Raw genomic sequence first — 19,698 nt, 5'->3', positions numbered from 1 at the left:
ATAGTTTTCTCAAGCGTTCATCCCATAATAATTGGGTAGGTGCTATGCATTGGTTTATTGTTAATCCCACGTTTCAGGGAATCTGCTCAACCTAGAATATAAAGTGTCACATGTATGTCTTCCCTACCTCTCTCCACAAGGTTATTATGTTAGCAGAGACAGTGTTTTAAAGGTCCCGTGACTTTTCCACCACTTTCAAGTGTCCTTTGGTTATTAGTAGTGAGGCTTATGGCGAGTTGATGACATAAGTGATGTGACAGGAATGACATTTCTTGCCATATCTACATGCACATTCATGTTGGTAACTTTTATTGTTAGTGTTCAAAATGTCATATTTTTGAGTGAACATATTGCAGTGCCAATATGTACTGCGTGCGGACAAAATTCCCCTTTTTCGGAAATGTTTTGTGTATTTATGATAGTGAAAAAAATTCCCATCTACACTTTGCTATGGAAGTTGCATAGGCGATAATATTAGTATAGAGGAGTGAAATACGCGGTGCGCACAGTTAACCGAGGGCAATTGAGGACAAACAGGTGCCCGTGTGAACATGAGGTTTGCATGGACAAACCGCCAGTTGTTAAGGGGCGAAGCAGGTGCAAACGGGGTCGACCGGTTGTGCACGTTGAGACCAGAGGTGTTGCCAAGGAGATGGGAGATAAGGGTTGAGTGATGGGCCAACAGGCGCCGGCCATGCGAGAGCTTAAAGAGACGAGAGGTCTTGGATAATTAGCAGAGGGATATAAGGGTGTGTGCGTGAGCGGAGGGGTAGTTGTTGCCGGGGACGAAGAGTGAAGACATCTCGCCGCTGTCGCTCCAGCCGTCAACAGGACCTCAACCCTCACGTCGTCGCCGGGCGGGTGTTGGCTGATCCCCCCGCCCAGGACAGATGAGCGAGCGGGCCTGAGCGAGCATAGGTGATGGCAGCAGTGGAGATGTAGAGTTCCGGTGCGATAGTAATGTCCCATACTGTTTGGACCATACGTCCTTTTGAAGGGATTTTCAGAAGGAGTATATGCTTCCGCGGACCATCCTCTATAGGTTGCACTGCTCTCTGAGAGTTCTGGATGGATTAATTATTTTAGGCGCGATAAGGAAGCGTAGTGTGGAGGAGATATCACAATTTAACACACGTGCACATTTTCAAAATCTACATCAAAACACGAACCAGTGTCAGTGAATCATGTACCAGTGTAATATAATGCTTAAAATGAATAAACCTGAATGTACATGAAGCAAGGTCTTATTCAATAAAGATTACGTATATACAACCATTATGAAAACTCTGCGAAGAGGGAGAGGCAAAAGAGAGAGAAACGGAGTGTTCCATACCCCCTGTTCACAACCATTAATTAACTGTATAATGGTGAGCATGTCCAGTTGAAGCTGCCTGACAGGTAGTCAGACCAATTTCCTGTTCACCTTGAGGTGTGACAGGGATGTCTTTTGGCCCTTACACAATTTAACATATTGCTTGATCGTGTAGTTTTAGAAGCTTTCCATGGCTGTGCCAGGGAAATTTCAATCTGGTACAGATGCAATGGGAGGCTAATCGATGCCCGGTATGAGGTTAAAGGATGACTCAATATGGTCAAACATATTACGCAAGCTGCTGATCTGACCTGGTAATCGCTTTTAAAAAAACTCAGCACTTCAACTCCGCATGGGTGATGGGACAGTTGTCAAGAGAGTGGACGCGTTTCCATACATGGAAAATGTGCTTTTTGACGAATTCCGATTTGGCATTAGAGATTTCACTCCGAATCAGTCAAGAGGCAGGATATTTTCATCTGCTGCGTAACTCTTGTTTGTGGAAGCTGCACGACAATAATAACTAAGCTTGTAGCAACATTTGTGAAAATGCTGTTTAAAATGTTTGAATGCACAGTAATGATCGAGAACAGGTCGGGTCACTCAGGGGTCAGAGTGCTCAGCCAGAATCGTTGAGATAATGGGTTTGAATCCAAGTAGCCACCTATGATACCATTTCCTCAAATGCAAACAGTTCATGGACTTAACCTGATCCTCAATGACAGGAGAGCAAACTGTTATGTATTATTTTTATCTTACTTAATTTGGCTGAAATTTCAAGTCTGCGGTTTTAACAATGGATCTGAAAAAATTGTGACCTGTTCTCTGGAAATCATACAAAGATCACCTAAATTATTATTTATTTATACTCCGTGAGATTTCTGAAAGAATTCTTAATAACATAAAACCAATAACACAATTGGAATACGAGAGAGAAAACAATGCTTTAAATATTGAAGGGTTATTCCCACACTTCTTGAGATGTATTCATCAATTTAAAGCTTTCGTGACTGCAGGGATTCATCTTCTTGGTTCTTTCGGTAAAGTCACGTAGAAGGGAAGTAATAAAATAATAAAAATAAAACATAATAAAACAATTCTCACGACGTTTCGGCCACAACGCAAGCAGCCGTCCTCAGGCGAAGAATGAAACACCACCAAGCTTGGAGCGTATATTTAAGCTGGGTTAGAGGGGGGGAGGTGGGAAGAAGAGCGCCTAAACAAAATAATTTGCATATCAAGAGGAATTCAGCATATGGAAAATGCGTAGGAGGTGGGCGGGGGGGGGGTTCCAAATCAATACTATGCCCGTGCATTATGCAGGATTAGCAGCATCAAAGGGGGGGGGGGGGAGGGGGTAGCATTAACAAAGGAAAGGAATGTTAATAGTATATAGCTGCAGTTACTAAACAACCACGTAAAAAACTAAAGTATAAACTGCATAACAAACTAAAGTATAAACTACATAGCATCATCAGTATACTTACTATACTCTACAATAAGCTGAGTTACTAACAGTAAGTAATATATAAAAACTCTACGTTGTAAAAAATTATATAATATGCTTCCATCTAAACTTTATTCTCTTACATCACACGCGTCTATACCGTACTATATACTGCCATAGGCAAACCCAACATTAAATTACATACTGCTTGATACTGTATTGCTAATATAACACTATGTATTATTCTACCCACCCTAATGTGTATCAAACACAGAGACAATTTTAACCGAGAAGATGGATTCTGGCTTAGCAATCACTGGAAGGACGTAATAAACCATTTTGATGGTTTATAGCAATACAGTATGTAATTTAATGTTGGGTTTGCCTATGGCAGTATATAGTACGGTATAGACGCGTGTGATGTAAGAGAATAAAGTTTAGATGGAAGCATATTATATAATTTTTTACAACGTAGAGTTTTTTTATATATTACTTACTGTTAGTAACTCAGCTTATTGTAGAGTATAGTAAGTATACTGATGATGCTATGTAGTTTATACTTTAGTTTGTTATGCAGTTTATACTTTAGTTTTTTACGTGGTTGTTTAGTAACTGCAGCTATATACTATTAACATTCCTTTCCTTTGTTAATGCTACCCCCTCCCCCCCCCCCTTTGATGCTGCTAATCCTGCATAATGCACGGGCATAGTATTGATTTGGAACCCCCCCCCCCCGCCCACCTCCTACGCATTTTCCATATGCTGAATTCCTCTTGATATGCAAATTATTTTGTTTAGGCGCTCTTCTTCCCACCTCCCCCCTCTAACCCAGCTTAAATATACGCTCCAAGCTTGGTGGTGTTTCATTCTTCGCCTGAGGACGGCTGCTTGCATTGTGGCCGAAACGTCGTGAGAATTGTTTTATTATGTTTTATTTTTATTATTTTATTACTTCCCTTCTACGTGACTTTACCGAAAGAACCAAGAAGATGTATTCATCACTTTAATTATATAATGTAAGGGCAAATGTTGACTAAAGAAAAATTATGGAGCCCCTGTCTCTTGCTATTTGTCTTCTTTTGCTCCTCTCTTGTAGACCTCTTCCCGGGCGACTGTTGGAAGTGGACCACGTTAAATGGTGGCCTCTGGTGAACATAGACGGTTCATGGGAGACACAGAAAGCAGCAAGAAACCCAGGCTGATGCGATGGTGGCCTCAGTGTGGCTTGAGACACGCTCAAATTGGCCTGGCCGCGCTGCTGTTCATCATCCTTTGGACGCTGCTGATAATTATTCTTTGGACGAAGGACACAGACTACACAATCTATCACACCTGCAAATGTGAGCCCCTTATTTAGGGGTTCATTCTGTTGTGCCTAATGACATTTTTTTTCACTCACTAACATATTTTATAGGGAAGCAGAGAAGTAAAAACATTTTCACGGGACTCGTTTATATATTGTGATGCAAGCAGGAAACATGCAAGATGTGTCCACAATGGCGGGTCTTTTCAGACAAGATATCGTTAGCCCCTTGAAAATCCAAGTTGACAGCCATTTGTTTAAGATGGCCACGAATAAATTCTATTTTCCCTACAGAAATTGACCGAGTTGTCCAGGTTTAGATGATTTAAGTGTCCATTTGTACATGTTTTTCCCCACGAAGGATATGTTGAAGTAGTCATCCTACAAGCACGTCTTTAGTTTGTGGGCATGTTTGAACACGGTTTATATTTTAAATCACAGTTAAGGCATGGTGCATATAAAACACACATGGCTATGGCACAGCCATAGAGTACAAAGAAGGAGCAGAGACAGACATAATCTCTTAAAGATCATGAGACTCCCTTCCCTCCTCCATGATAATGAAAAGATCGCCTATTTTTTTTTTTATATATGTACTCCGTGAGATTTCTGAAATAATTCTTCATAACATAAAACCAATAACACAATTGGAATATGAGAGAGAAAACAAAACCAGGGCTCCCACAACGACCCCGCTTTCGTCACCGGGTCCCCAATAAGTAGCTCCCGAGACATGACGTCATTGCGCCTCAGCACGCATTACATCACATCGTCATACTACTCTACACATGAACAAGTGCTGTGTTTAAAGAAATACCATTATTCGCAATTAAATTTATTTTCCCGCGATTTGCAAACCCGGTCAGAAAATCTTACGGGGTGGTGTTGGTGCGTCAACAAAATCAGTTATCGTGATCTCGAAGCAGTGAACACGAATGTCGTTTCAAATTTAGATTTTGGATCTGGTTTATGAGGCCCGGTGTGTGTTATGCTGCACCAGTGTACCGCCAATACGCCCGTTTGCCTGAAATGATGTTACAGAAAAGTTGATCTTTTGAATTTCAGCTTGTCTAGATATCTTTCAAAGTTATCATAACAGACTGAGGTCGTGGTAGAGTAGACTTGCAACGATGATTTCTTGCTGGGACTAAATAATGACCACATTGTAACATGCCTGGGGTGCTGGATGCCATCTCTAGTCTCGTGGCAATTTGTCTTTTAGAGGCTTGACATTATAACTGCGGGACCTGTTTGTCAAAATGAGCACACGGCAGAGGGATAAAAAAACTAAAATCTACAATAACCACCTGCTGTGAAAGTTGAGCTCCACGTTCTGTAAATGCGTTCACAGGTAAAGGAAAAAATCCCCAGTGTAATACGCGGCTACGCGATGACCTCGGCACGTATGAAGTTGGTGATGAAGATTTTTCCGGGAGGCAGGAGATGTTTCCCCGGAGAATAAAAAGCAGCCCACCACATGGTTTAAATGACACAGACCTTCATGATGATGACGACACGAATAGCATCGACACTTCCAAAAAAAGGTACATGTTCAGTATTACAGTTTACACTGAATCAAATAACAGCTCATGTCAATGCATGTGGGAGTCATTGATGCAAAGGGCCCCAATTAGTGCACTGCAGAAACGCACTTATTTTGGTATACTCAGAAAAAAAACGTAGGACTTATTTTTTTTAAACGGGTGTCATTAGCCATTCAGGTGCGCTAAGATGTTCAACCACGAAAATATATACCTTTTGCAAAGCATTATCGATTTGGTGTTTGAACATCTTAACACCTGTTTCATTGCCAGAAAGGGTCAAAGCTATTCCAATTTTTTCATCAGTTTTTATACTGGCACAATGGTTCCATAGATATTAACCATTAAATGAGTTGTATGGTCAAAAGAGAAGGGTCAGGGTTGTCAAAGGGCAATGCATTTGACAAATTATCATGCTGTCATAATGTATGCTTTTTGGCCGAGTGCAGTCTCCTATTTACAATGTCTGTCACAGTAGCCAGAATTACTATCTAAAAAAAAACGATATTTTTTGTGCGAGTTTTGAACATCAATTGGTGTCATGCCTAAACTCATGATGATGGTCAAGGGGTAGTGTTGCACGAGAAGTTTGTGAAGTTGTATGCATGTCTGTATGTATGTATGTTGAAATTCTTTTGCACCGTACTCAACCAACCGTGCTATTCGGAGGTGCAGGGAAAGGACAACAAACTAAACAGAAAACGCAGTTTTTCAGAAATTAATTTTCCATCTCGATTTAAAAGTGCAAAGCTCCAGGGGCTTCCCAAGTTGAAAGAGACGTCGGTAGGGCTTATGAAGCAGTAGGTCGGGCCGACGTCAGGAAAAGCAAGACCCCTCCGTGTAGACTGGGCTCGTGATCAAGTGGGCTTGGTTACGTGAAAGTAGGTGCAGCTGACAGAGGAATTTCCTGCCAGCTCCTCCCAGCAATGTGGTAGCCACATAGCATACAGGACTATAGACACGAGGCTGTGAGTCCGTGCACATCGTTTACATGTCCATCAAAAATAGTTTCTGATGATTACTCGAGAAAATTTGATGGAATAAAATTCCGCTTCATTGACCATCTGAAAGTTGACTAACCGAGACTGCCAAAAAGCGCCGTGGTGACATCACCACCACTTAGTGGGGAACGGTGATTGTTGTTCATCGGATTGGTGGTCATGTGGTGGCGATTGTGGTGATGGTGGTGATTATGTGGGGGCCGTTGGCCCCCGGGGTCCCTCCCGCCTGCATCCCCTATTTCGTTTACGTTACCCCACTTCCCTATTTACCCGCTACGGTTTCGCCAGCATTCGAACATGACGCCCCTACTGTTACAGCCTCACGCCGCGCTCCCACGCTGCGAGCATACGTGCGCACAGCATCATCAATCAAACGCCACACTCCCCCTCTTTACACCGCTACGTGCAGCTCTCGCACACTGTGAGCGTGTGTCCGTCTATAGCCCTGTGCGGCACTCGCCTCCACGTCGAATAACCACGTTACCAATACGCATCCGTATCCGACACGTAACGAACGTATGCGCACTCATGCACACAGCTCCCCGCGGCACTCACTCACCACTGAATACTCGCGTTATGATCGCGCACCTGTATCACACACGGGGTGAACACACGCGACACCCACTCTCGCACCGCTCTGCTCAGCGCTCCCCCGAGGCGAGCCGCAGCACTACAGAACCACTGCGTACACACGCTCACCCGCGCGCTCGGCTCCGCGCAGCGCTCACTCACGTGGCGAACCACTGTGCACACAGCGCACCCACACACAGCTCTGCGCGGCACTCACTCAATACAGACCACTCACGTTAGGAGCGCGCACCTGTATTATACACGTAGTGAACGTGCGCGCACACACGCATACAGCTCCACACGCGATACCCACTCTTGCGCCGCTCTGCGCAGCGCTCGCCGCCTGCTGGCCGCTCACGTTATGATCGCGCACCTGGGGTACGCCGATTACGCACGCCGCGAGCTTACGCATACACAGTACCACACGCGTTCCCACACGCTCACACTGCACGACAAGATCACGCGAGACCACGCTTCGCTATTAATGATTTATTACCTGGTAACTAATGTTGAATCAGTGGGTCGACGAGGCTGGCCTATTCCACTAAACCGGCACCTATTCCCTATTTATCGACTATTATCCTACTTCACCTCCCCACTCACTGTTTGGCGCCCGCGGAGGTTCGCTGCTCTCTGCGCTAACAGCGTACCTCGATGCGTCGCACGGACGTCCGGGTCGCTGGCTGGAGCTGCTGCTGGTCCGCTGGCCTGGAGAGAAGAGAGCCCCTTCCCCCTTGCGCCCCCCCTATTTATTCTCCCTACCTCAAAGGGATGCTGCGCTGAACAATGGGCTCGTGCACCTCGAGCCCGCGCCCGGCGGTTCCGGGCGCTGTTGATATGCTAATCAGTGAGCGACGTTGGCGGCGTACATCCTAATTAACCCCTTACCCTCCCTAACAATGGGGCCTGCGCGCTCAAGCGCAATTATCCCAACCCTCCATGACTATGCGCAACAGCCCCTGTGATCCCGCTATTCATGCTGTCCCGTGCCTCCCCTGCTTGCCCCGTCGACTCGTGGGGGTGTGTGTGGGGGAAATGCGCCTCAACCGCGGTGGCCGAATGCCCCACGCCGCGACCACACCATATTAAGGCCGGCCGCAGCGCCGCGGTGCCACGTAGCACGGGGGAGGTCATCCAATTCCCTGATCGCCGGAAACCGTGAGAATTAATCCCGATAAGGGTCTCTCGGATAAAAAACCGGTCGGCCAGGCGACCTCCCCTCGGAGCTCTATGGGGGGGGGGGGAAATGAGTGCGGGTGTGTTCATGTGAGGTGAGGTGAGGGGGACGCGGGGTCGGCTCCGTTGCTTGGTGGTGGCGAGGTCGGGGATTTGGGTGCCTGCCGAACGGCTTCGCGGCGGCGGCATCACAATTACAGTGATGGTAGTGATTGTGGTGATGGTGGTGATTATGTTTGTGCTGATGGTGATGGTGATTAGGTGGAGGAGGCTCTGCACTTCTCGCTGGGACCCCGCTCTTCCCGTTATCTTCGCCGTGACCCCCACGTATGCTCGCGCCACACAGAAAGCGGATCTCACGCGCCTTTCGCACACCATGGCCCTGGTGCCCAACTTGCACTGGCTGGTCGTGGAGGATGCGCCCGCGCCCTCGGCTCTCGTCTCCGCCGTGCTCCGCAACGCCTGGCCGCTATCCTACACCCACCTGCACATGGAGACACCTAAACAGGACCCCCTTAAGGTGACCAACATCAGCTCGATCACAATCATTATAAGCTTGATCATCATCATCAGCTTGATCATCATCGTGGTCAAACGATTGTACAAATGCCTCCAATATGATAGACACAAAACATAAAATACAAACACATGACACCAATATTTAGCAGCATTATTCTTATTCTATCTAACATTATTATACGTAACATTTTCAGCTCATGAACACTGATGAATATAAGCAAAACTGTCTGTAATGTTTCTATGTGCAATGTAGCTGGGCAGTCAGTGTCTTTCTTGTTCAGTGTACACCTGTAATGAGTCGGACGACGAAGTACTAGGAGCGACTATTTTTTTACGCAACACAATCTTGGTCCGGGCTTGGTGCTTGATCTTGAAGCTGCACTTTCCCTCGAACGTCCCACCCTCTTGTGCTTTGCCCTCTTATATCGTTCCACTTACCTTCCTAGAATGTTCCCTCACTGTATTTCCCTTAGCCAATCCCTGTCCCTCCCCTCTAACGGATCGCAATCGTCGCCTCGGGGTTCCACTTTGTTTCCCACCAATTCTCATTCAGACCCATTCCTCCAATCACTTCAAAAGCTTGCCTCCCGATCCCTCTAGAGGCCTCTTTCCACCAAATGGAAACCTTGGTTTATCTTCGAATAGCCTGTAGGCTGCACATTGGCTTGGGGTAATTTTTTGGTCATTACACACCTATCATCATCATACAACACAAACTTCTTCATCATCACCATGATCATGTCCAGTGGCTATTGTGAGCCAGACATTATTTGGTCAAGAGCCTCGATTTTTTTTTTATCTAAGGGGCTTGCACTTATGAGCAGGATTTAGAAGAACATTATCATTATAAGACATCAGGTAATACACAAAATAATGCGAAATCAGCCATGATAGAAGATTCCCGCAGCGCATTGTAAGTTACAGGCATCCCCCCTATAATCCTCAGGCTTCGTTCTCGGTAGGTGTGGACCTCTTTCGCACCGTATGTAGCCATTCGTGCTAGTTTGTGGTCGCAAACGGAGCGCTACATGAACCAGCACTGTAGGAGGCCATTATTACATCGCTCCAATTGAGATGCGATCCGGACCGCTATCTTTTACCTATAAGCGATATGAGGGCTTCATTAGGGTATCAGTAACGGCTTTAATAATGATTCCGTATACAAGATAAATTATTTCAACATTTTATGAAAACAAATAATAACTTTTCATAATGGCATAAAACATACAATATTTGATTTACTCCACAGTGCATTCGGTCGGAGCTTGCATAAGATTAACCACCGCCTACCGTAAACACACGTTCCGCGAGAAGCTGTATAGTACAATTCAATGGGATTACTCAATCCGTAGATCGCCAATCAATATAGTGATTAACCCATGATGAATCGATACGCTAATGTGGCTGGCGGATTGACTCTGAGCAGAATCGATGCAATAGACACCACGATTCATTTTCCACAAGACTACATATTGGAAAGACATGCCTCTATGGGTAATGCCACGCCCACTTTCTTCCACAGATGTAGTGACATCGCTGGATGTCAACATGTTGCGTGCAGTGCCCACCCTAGAGAGGCACGGCATGTGGTGTAGTGACATCGCGGATACCACAGGGGTGTGGGTGTAGTACTGGCCCTAGAGGGGCCTGGTGAGTGCTGAATAATAGCGCTAGATGGCATCCGCGCTTTGCGTGCAGTGCCGACCCTACAGGACAGGGTGTGTGGGTGCCAGCCGAAGGATGAGGTTACTCGAGGCCATTGCACTCTGGTTGAGCCGGGAGGACATGTGACCAGTTAAGTCTACAAAGGGGCCCCAGGAAGGGGCTGGGGGTGGTCATGTGATTGGGACCCAGATATCTCTAGGATTCTGGAAGGTGGACGTGGCCAAAGGCGGAGCTGGCCACTCCACAGAGATTATAAGTCGGGTCTCGAGAGGGACTGGGGTTGTTGTTCATCCTGGAAGAACCTTCGCAGACGTTCTCCATTCTACGAGTCTCCAACACGTGGCCCTGGGCTTAAAGCTGTTGGTCTCGTTCCATAGCAGCAGTTGCGTTGTAACTAGTGTAGTTAGCCTGGTGGTCACCACCATAGGTTGTTATTCTGTTAAGGGGAAGTTACCCTGTGTGTTGGAACTGAATAAATGTGTTGCCTCCAAGTCTATGTCTGCGACTCGGTTGAACCCATTACAACTCGTGTCAAAAGTGGCCAAACGTTATTTTGTCAGTAAGATTGGCCGAAAAGGTTATGCTTACGCGAAGCAGACTACGTACCAGGACGCTGTCGGACAATGAGGACGACAAAGGCGTTATTCCTCAGACAGCACTGGGGATGGCGACCCTGGAGAAAGGGAGTGAGGCGCAGCTGGCAGAGCATCGCGACGGCCATCTCAGCGACAGCTCACCGCCGTCGAGGAAAGAGCGCCACACGTTCTGCACCTACCTCGCAGAAATCCTTGAGGCCGTGGCTGCGATGGTCACGGAGCTCGACCGCGAAGAGGCAGAGGTGGAGGATAGAACACCGGAGCTGCGCAGGGTTGACCATCCCATCGCTGTTTCCCACCACCTGGAAAGCTCTGTTGCGCAGGCAGCAGACGCGGCCGCCATTTTGTTTGGGGAGAGGGGCGAAGAGCCCGCCAAATCTAAGACTGCGCCAAATTTGCCTGTTGAGATTCCATCCCTTAGGCGACGTCTACCTTTTGTTCAATAATTTTCTGCCACGGGAGGCGACTCTGTCGCCTTCAAGCGCCGGTTCCAGATGAACTGCGACCTAGCTGGATGGACAGAGGTGGAGGCGCTGAGAGCACTGCCTGCTCTGCTTGACGATGATGCCTTGGCAGAATTTTGCACTATCCCGCCGTCGGAGAGGGCCACGCTCCAACAAGCCTTTGCACAGATGGTGGCAATCTACAAACCGCTGTCGAATATTCATGATAAGTTCGCTGCGCGAACGAGGGGGAAGGTCGAGACGCCCCCCGCCTTCCGCAGTGTACTACTGGCACTAGAGAAGGCTGCCTTTCTGAAGATGGACCATGACGGAGTCGACCCACTGGTCCTTGAAAGATTATTGATGCTGGCGGGTGTGGACCAATCAACTTCAAGGACAGTGCATACATTATCAGAGTTATGTTTTTTGTTTGCATTATGACTGCAGGTATTGTGGTCTATGCAAACATGACTCCTTGTAAAAAAGGTGTCAGTTTTGTTGCCAGATAGAAGGGTAAAAAAATAATTATCATTTTTTACTGGCAAATGAGGTTCCAATGGTGACCTCAACATCGTTCTGCCGGCTGTCGACGAAGACGATTTGTTTTCTCTCAAGGTTGCAAGATGAATCCAGGCGCACCTGCTTTTGCAACGACACAAGGGGTTGGCGGCGTGTACCCGCCTCGTGAGATGTGTGATACACCCGAAGATGTGTAGCCCGTTCAAGCCTGTAATTCGGCCCAAAGCGGAGGCTGGTGGGGGGTTGGCATGGTGCGACGGAATTAACAATTTCGACGGCGAAAGACCTCTCCTCGTCCTGGGAGCAGGCTCGTCGTGTGCTACAACTGCGGCCTGCCGAGACACGTCTCGTCGGGTTGCCGCGTGCCACAACGACGCCTCCCTGGACCACCGTTGTAATCCGCCCGACCGGTCTCCACTCCACTATATCCAAAGGTGAGTTGCGGCACATCACACACTCGACACCTGAATCCACCTCATTCATCGCGTCGTGTGTCGGGTCATGAGGGTACGGATTTTGCTCGGGCTGACTGGCCGCTCTGACCGGGTGAGTGGTCGGAGTTGGCCCATAGGGTGGGTGCCGTGGCCACAGATTCATCCGCTGTTATCGGAATGATAGAGGGGGTTGAAATCAATGCTCGTCGATACTGGTGTGTCCGAAACTTTAATTTCCGAGTTGACTTTTTACATTCTGCCCCCTAAATGCCGTACCCTATGTTCCGTTGGGGTTCTGTGCTTTGCTGCAAACGGCAGCACATTGGGCATCATTGGGAAAATAACAACAGAGGTGTGTATTGGAGATATCAAATTGATGGGACCAGTTCTTGTATCAACATCCCTTGCTGTTCCTTGCTTGCTCAGGACTGACTTCCTGGGGGAGATGCCCCTGAAAATTTTGACTTATCAATGGTGCTTCGAGTTACCATTGGGCCATCGCATGGCTTTTTTGCCTTCTCCCATCGATTGTGCATGGCCAACACTAATGTGCAAGTGCTTGCGAGTAGGACTGTAAAGATTCCCCTAGGCACGCAAATGTTGGTTCCTTTACGATTGCGGAAGCCGCTTGACCAGGAGGCGACTGCAGGAGGAATCCTCCTAGGACCCTCAAACAAAGCCATTCGTGGGTTGACGTTGGTGGAGTCCAGACTCTGGTATTCAATGACTAGGAACTGTTCATTTAGGTCATGAATGCAGGGTTGGACACATCTGTCATTCAGGAGGACACCGTGCTAGCCCAAACGTCGCCCGCACTTCGCGAGGGAAACATCGTTGGCGGTGTGGGGGTCGCATCAAATATGAACCCGTAACAGGTTTCCGATGAAAATTGGATGGATACGCTTTGTTCTGAGAATTCTGAATTGTCCGAGTCCCAGAGGAGGGAGTTGAGAGCGCTTTTGCACATATTATCCAATGTGTTTAGCAAGGGCAAATTTGACATTGGCCGAACTACTCTTTTGAGTCACCACATCGACACGGGCGATGCCGCTCCCATCTGGCAGAACCCCTACCGGCTGAGCCCAATAGAAAAATAACACGTACGGCTGGTGGTTGATGAAATGTTAGCCGCCAATATTATCTCACCATCTACCAGACCGTGGGGAGCCCCGATTATTCTTGTTAAAAAGCAGGATGGCAGTTTGCGCTTCTGTGTTGACTTCCATAAGCTTAATAAGATCTCTATGGCTGACACGTATCCTCTTCCTCGAATGGACGATTCCCTGGATGCTCTAGCAGGAGTCCATTATTTTTAAACTCTTTACCTCATATCCGGATTTTGGCAGTTGCCCCGAGATGCATCCTGTAAGCCTAAGAAAGCTTTTTGTATAACACAAGGCTGGTTTGAATTAAATCCCCTTCCGATGGGTCTTAACTCCACTCCGGCTACGTTCCTGCGATTTATGGAACTGGTTCTGGCTGGCCTCCAGTGGGACTCGTGCCTGATATATTTGGACGATGTTATAGTTTTTAGTGGTATGTTTAAATAACATCTGGAACAGTTAAGTGCTGTTTTTATTAAGATGCGTGCAGCAAACCTCAAATTTAAACACCAGAAGTGTCACCTGCTCCAAAAATCTGTTCAGTACCTTGGCCACATAGTCAGTGAATCAGGGATAGCGACGGACCCGGACAGCACCGCTTGTGTGCGTTCTTGACCGACCCCCAGGTCGGTGGGGGGAGGAGCGGAGTTTCATTGGTTTTGCATCCAATTACCGCTGTTTTGTCGCCAGGTTCGCCACTATCGCCAAACCTCTCCACGCCCTAATGGCAAAGGGTCAGAAGTTACATTGGTGGGAGAAGGAGTAGGCCTAATTTATTTTGCACCGTGATGGCTTTGTGAACGCCCCTCCCCTCCGATACCCCGATTTTTCCTTGCCGTTCGTCCTTGATACGGATGCTAGCACAACACCGGAATTGGTACTCTTCTGTCTCAAGTAGTTAATGGTGCGGAGAGTGTTGTAGCATATGGCAGCAGAGTGCTGTTTCCGGCCGAACAACGTACTGTGTTACACGCCGGGAACTTTGGCTATTGTTTTTGTTTGTGCAACAGTATCGCTCCTATCTTCATGGCAGATGCTTTGAGGTGTGCTCTGACCATGCAGCACTATCGTACGTGCTGCGTATTGAACAGCCGTCCGGCGAACTTTCACGTTGGTTGGAAGTCCTGTAGGACTATTCCTTTACTGTTTCCTCACGCAAAGGTAGCCAACACACGAACGTGGATGCCCTGTCGTGATTACCAACAAGCGACGGGTGCACATGTTTCTTGGGATCGGGGCACTGTAAGACGCCTGCCGAGGACTCGCACCCTCCCCTTGCAGCGTCGGCCAAGGTTGACACCTCTGATGAATCCGACGGTCCAGAGGCGCGTGATGCCGTTATTGGCTTGTACCATCTTGGAGTGGGGACTCCTCCAAGTTGAAGATGCTTCCCTGTTTAAGCTACGACGCCATGTCAAGGGGGCGGACAAGGATGGGAATCGATGGGGTGTAATCTCTGTCATCCTCAGAGGCAGATTGCTCATGCATTGGGATGGAGGGTTGCGCCGTTACAACATTGTGGTGCCCACTGCCCGCGGGGTAAATAATCTGGGCGATGCACAAACTACTGCTGTACCTGGGTGTGCATAATACACTAGCCACACTTAAGCTCGACTTCTTCTGGCCCGGCGTGTCGGAGTAATGTATTGAAAGGGTGTGTGTAGTGCGCACGGCCATCACCGATGCATTCCTCGACAGCTATGTGATGGACAAGGGGGCCCCTATCAGGGTTAAACAATTTCTTCACCCCCAGACGGAGCCATGAGGTCAGCGAGTCCCAACTTGGGGTCCTGGCTGCCTACAGAATGGCCCCTCATGCGTCCACCTTTTTTTAATGTACGGGAGAGAACACGACCCCCCCCCCCCCCCCATTGATGTCCAATTATGAGCCGAGTCAAGCACCTCATCCTTCAGAGGCTTTCGGAAGCGCGCGAGGCTTCCAGAGAAAATTCCCATTCGCACCAATTGGCAAATGAATGGCTGAGGGGTTTTTGTCTTTCTGGACATGAGTGGGCTCCAGGTGACAGAGCCTGGCTGCACTGTCCCCAAATACCGTTGGGTATGTCATCCAAATTGTTTAAACCCTGGAGGGGGCCGGTTGATGTGATTCGGGTCGTTCGGCCCCAGTGTGTTCAAATTTACTGGGGTCGACGGAGTTGGTTTGTACGTCCCTCTCGCCTCAAGCCTTTCATCGTGCCACGTTAATTCATCTCATCTCCACTACGCAGGAGCCGATTTTCGGGTGTGTCAGGCGAGCTGAGGTGTGTACCTGCTGAGGTTGGTCCTCAGGGGAGTCATGTGATCCTGTCCTCAGGTTACACGCGTTTAACATCTCCAAAGCCGCCACCTGTCTTCTCAAGTTATGGGAACGGAAGACCCGTCTACCCAGCCGACTGCTCTTCATGAGGAGCTGGGTTCGACGGGACATTTTCAAATTCCCCCCGGGACCTCCAGGGAGATTACGCCTACCTCACCTGGGGGCCCGGCCACAAGGACTCGATCAAAGACTGCTCAGTTTTCACGACCCCCATACACACACACTCCCACACCATCAGTTGGTTGTCAGACTCGGCATGTCATATTGGTCATTGGCTGAACCTGGCCTTTATTGTGCTTGTGGGTGTTGTTACACGGTGAGAGTGGGAGATGCTTGTGCTGGAGGGGGTCCTGAGGTTTCGTGTATTACTGCGTGTTGTTTTTTTCTCTCTTTATCCTCTCTTCTCTCTCTCTTCCTTTGCGTTTTGCCTATTAGAGTTCTGTACTTCTGTCCCCTTCCCCCGTTTGTCACTTTATATATTGTTGCTTTTTTGTTGCCCGGTTCTCTGACATTGACAAGCTATTCTTCTCATTAACACAGCCGCTGTGGCTGGAGCCATCTCACATTGACATGCTAATCTCTTACATTTACATGCAAATTGCATCTCTAGCTCTGCCCATTTACCCTTGGGTTGAGCCCACCTCAAACCTATATAACCTCTTGTTGCAGCAGCTCTTTCGCTATTTTTCTCCTGCCTCAGCAGTTCTGCTGTATTTGTCTCACCTAATGACGATTGCGTGTGTTGTGATCGAACCATCGTGATCTATCATTTTTTCTACCTACGGGGCTTTACCGAAAGAACCAAAGAGTATATCATACTTCATACGATATTACAAAAAAGTGATCTGGGTGGTTTCCTGTCTGGATTTCTGTCTGCCTGCCTGACGCACGACATGCATGTCGGAGAAAGGGAAGTTACACACTAGCCAGGCAGACCGCAGACGCACATTTGCATGATGTACATATATAATTAATGTATATTTTATTTAAATGCTCAATAACCATTTGTGAAATGTCTACCGAAGCAAGTAGTGGCATGGCAGTTGTGATAATTTTTCGAGTAGCTGACAGCATGTGCATTTTACGTGTCAGTATATGTTATTATTGCAAAGGCTAATGAGAGACTCCTCTCACGTGTTTCACTGCCCTGGGCTACGCAAAGCTCACAAATACATGGATCAAGTATTCTGCTTAAGGGGGCGACTTTTCAATTATAGTAGACTCTCGATTATCCATGCTAACGATGGGGAGGACGGCTGCGGATAATTAAAAATCGTGATTTGTCTATCCCAAAAATACGATTATAGGCATAAATTATGTTTACCAATTCATGATTCCAAAGAACACAGGATGAAATGTTACTATCCTTTGTGCAAGCACTTCCAAGAGTTCATGAACAGTGAGCCTGGTGAAATTTGGGGAGCGCATCGTCAGTAGTGAATCTTTGGTTCCTAGGGTGTTTCAGCCTTTCATACTATACACCCTCCCCAAAGGTGGCCAGCGACAGGGTGATCAATCCTACGCTTGCGTCCCATTCCCAATTAGTCATAGGAGTTGCCTTGTTGTTGATAGCCAACATCCCATGGGACTATGCATGGCAGGGGCGTCCTCCTCCCTGAGTCAAGCATTGTTGACTGCATACCTCCTGGCCCTCTCACTTTGGGGCCCAGCTGGGGTCTTTCCTCTTCATCCAGAGCCACTGACTGCTGCCTTCTGCCGCCTCCGATACAGCTCTGATTGCCGAACGCTGGCTCTGGCCCTTAATTCCCAGGTCTCTAAGCAGTCTGGTTGTAGATGTTGCCACAAAACCTCTGCAGCCCACCTTCACTGGTCGGACTTCTGTGTTCCAGCCATGATGCCGTGCTTTGGCAGCTAGATCGGCATAGCGCAGATGTTTTCGCTCATAAGCCTCATCTACTGAGTCCTCCCAGGGTACTGTGAGCTCAATGATGAAGACCTTCTTGAGCGAACGGGACCAGAGCACCATGTCAGGTCTTAGGGTGGTGGTTTGCGATCTCCGGAGGAAACACAAGTTGCCAGCCAATGTCAGCTAGCATTTTCCAGTCGCGGGCCAAGCGCAGCTGGTCTCGCTCTATTGGTGTAGAGCCGATCTTCGGTGGTTTAGCCCCTTCGCGGACAAAGGTCGTCCGTAAGGGGTGTGATGCTGCTAGGGTTGGTAGGGAGTTGGTGGCAGCTCGCTTGTCCTCCAGGGTGGACGCGAGGTTTTTAAGGACTTGGTTGTGACGCCAAGTGTAGCATCCTTGGGTGAGGCTTGTTTTACACCCTGTGAGAATGTGCCTGAGGTTGGCTGGCATGGAACAGAGGGCACAGTCCGGATCTTCACCATACCATTGGTGAAGATTAACTGGTGTTGGAAGGACGTCATATGTTGCTCTGATGGAAAAGCTCAACCGCCTCGCTTCCATGGCCCACAGATCCTTCCAACTGATCTTCCTCTTCTCCACACTGTTTGGCAAGAGAGACTGCCTTGGCCCACCTTGCAGCCTCCTCCTGATGGCGTACTTCCTGCACTACCATCTTCCGCCGCTCTGGTGCAGTGGCCTTACTCCAAGCAGCACGGCTAGTTAGCCCAAGGCCTCCTCTCCCTTGCTGAACATGACCCACAATGTCAGCATGTCTGAGGGCTGCTGTTGCCTCCTGGACTGCTTTTCCTGGCCTCCATTTGCGCCCAGTTGCCAAGGTTGGCGCGTTGTTGCTCACCACTGGGTCTCGAGATTCATTCAGTGTCATCTGGAGCCTGGTTTTTGCACACTAGAATTCCTCGGTTAGACTAGTGAGGGGCAGCTTGAGGACACCATACCATCTCCATAGAGGCCTATGGTGGTAAGGCATCGTGGAATTCCGAGCCACTTCTTTAAGTAGCTCGTGACTCCTCTTTCCATCTTCTCCACTGTTGAGATTGGAACCTCATACACTGCTAGGGGCCACAACACCTGGGGTAGGAGACCAAACTGCAGACACCAGGCCTTTAACTTTCCAGGTAGTTGGGTGTTGTCGATGGACTGTAGGCTACTACTGATGTCTTTGCGCAGCTGTTGCACCTGGTCTTTGTCCTTCAGGCTTGCATCATACCACCTTCCAAGGCTTTTTACCGGCTGCTCAGACACTGTTGGGATTTGGTCTTCTCCGATAAAGAATTTCAGGTCACAGAGTACTCCCTTCACAATCGAGATGCTGCGTGACTTGGATGGTTTAATCTTCATACGGGCCCAGCTGATGTTCTCCTCGAGTTTTCTAAGCAGTCTCTTGGTGCATGGGACAGTGGTGGTCAATGTTGTAATGTCGTCCATGTAGGCTCTGAGTGGAGGGAGGCGAAAACCAGAGTCGAATCGCTATCCACCAGCAACCCATTTTGAGGATCTCATGATAACCTCCATTGCCATTATGAATGCCAATGGAGAAATGGTACATTCCCGCCATTATACCTACATTCAGGCATTGCCATGAGGTGGTGAACTCTGAGGTGGTGAAGCAGAACTGCAGATCCTGAAAGTACGACTTCACCAGGGTTGTGATGGTGTCCGGTATGTGGAAAAATCTGAAGGCAGACCACAGGAGTTCATGGGGCACAGAGCCAAATGCATTGGCGAGGTCGAGGAAGACTATATGGAGGTCCCTTTTCTCCACCTTGGCCATTTGGATCTGGTGCCAGATCATGCTGGAATGTTCCAAGCAGCCAGAAAACCCTGATATTCCTGCCTTCTGTACAGATGTATCGACGTACGCATTCC

At 48.1% G+C, this 19,698-nt stretch overlaps 1 protein-coding gene across 3 annotated transcripts in view; it reads left to right on the top strand.

Annotated features, from left to right (window-relative positions):
* LOC133358640 (galactosylgalactosylxylosylprotein 3-beta-glucuronosyltransferase 1-like) overlaps window positions 1–19,698 on the top strand; it is a 54,597-nt gene that overhangs the window by 20,393 nt on the left and 14,506 nt on the right. For 2 of the 3 annotated variants that reach the window (XM_061577026.1, XM_061577025.1), the window contains exons 2-4: window positions 3,856–4,099; window positions 5,414–5,606; window positions 8,612–8,870. In XM_061577026.1, the coding sequence (XP_061433010.1) occupies window positions 3,895–4,099; window positions 5,414–5,606; window positions 8,612–8,870 (657 nt within the window). In that variant the 5' untranslated portion in view covers window positions 3,856–3,894. Of the gene's footprint in view, window positions 1–3,855; window positions 4,100–5,380; window positions 5,607–8,611; window positions 8,871–19,698 lie in introns of those variants that run through there. The other variant, XM_061577028.1, reaches the window with a different exon arrangement.

Source organism: Lethenteron reissneri, chromosome 63 (genome assembly GCF_015708825.2).
Source record: "Lethenteron reissneri isolate LAM-NWPU_2019-01 chromosome 63, ASM1570882v1, whole genome shotgun sequence".
Classification (NCBI taxonomy): Eukaryota; Metazoa; Chordata; class Hyperoartia; order Petromyzontiformes; family Petromyzontidae; genus Lethenteron; species Lethenteron reissneri.
This window is presented reverse-complemented; position numbering and strand designations above follow the sequence as displayed.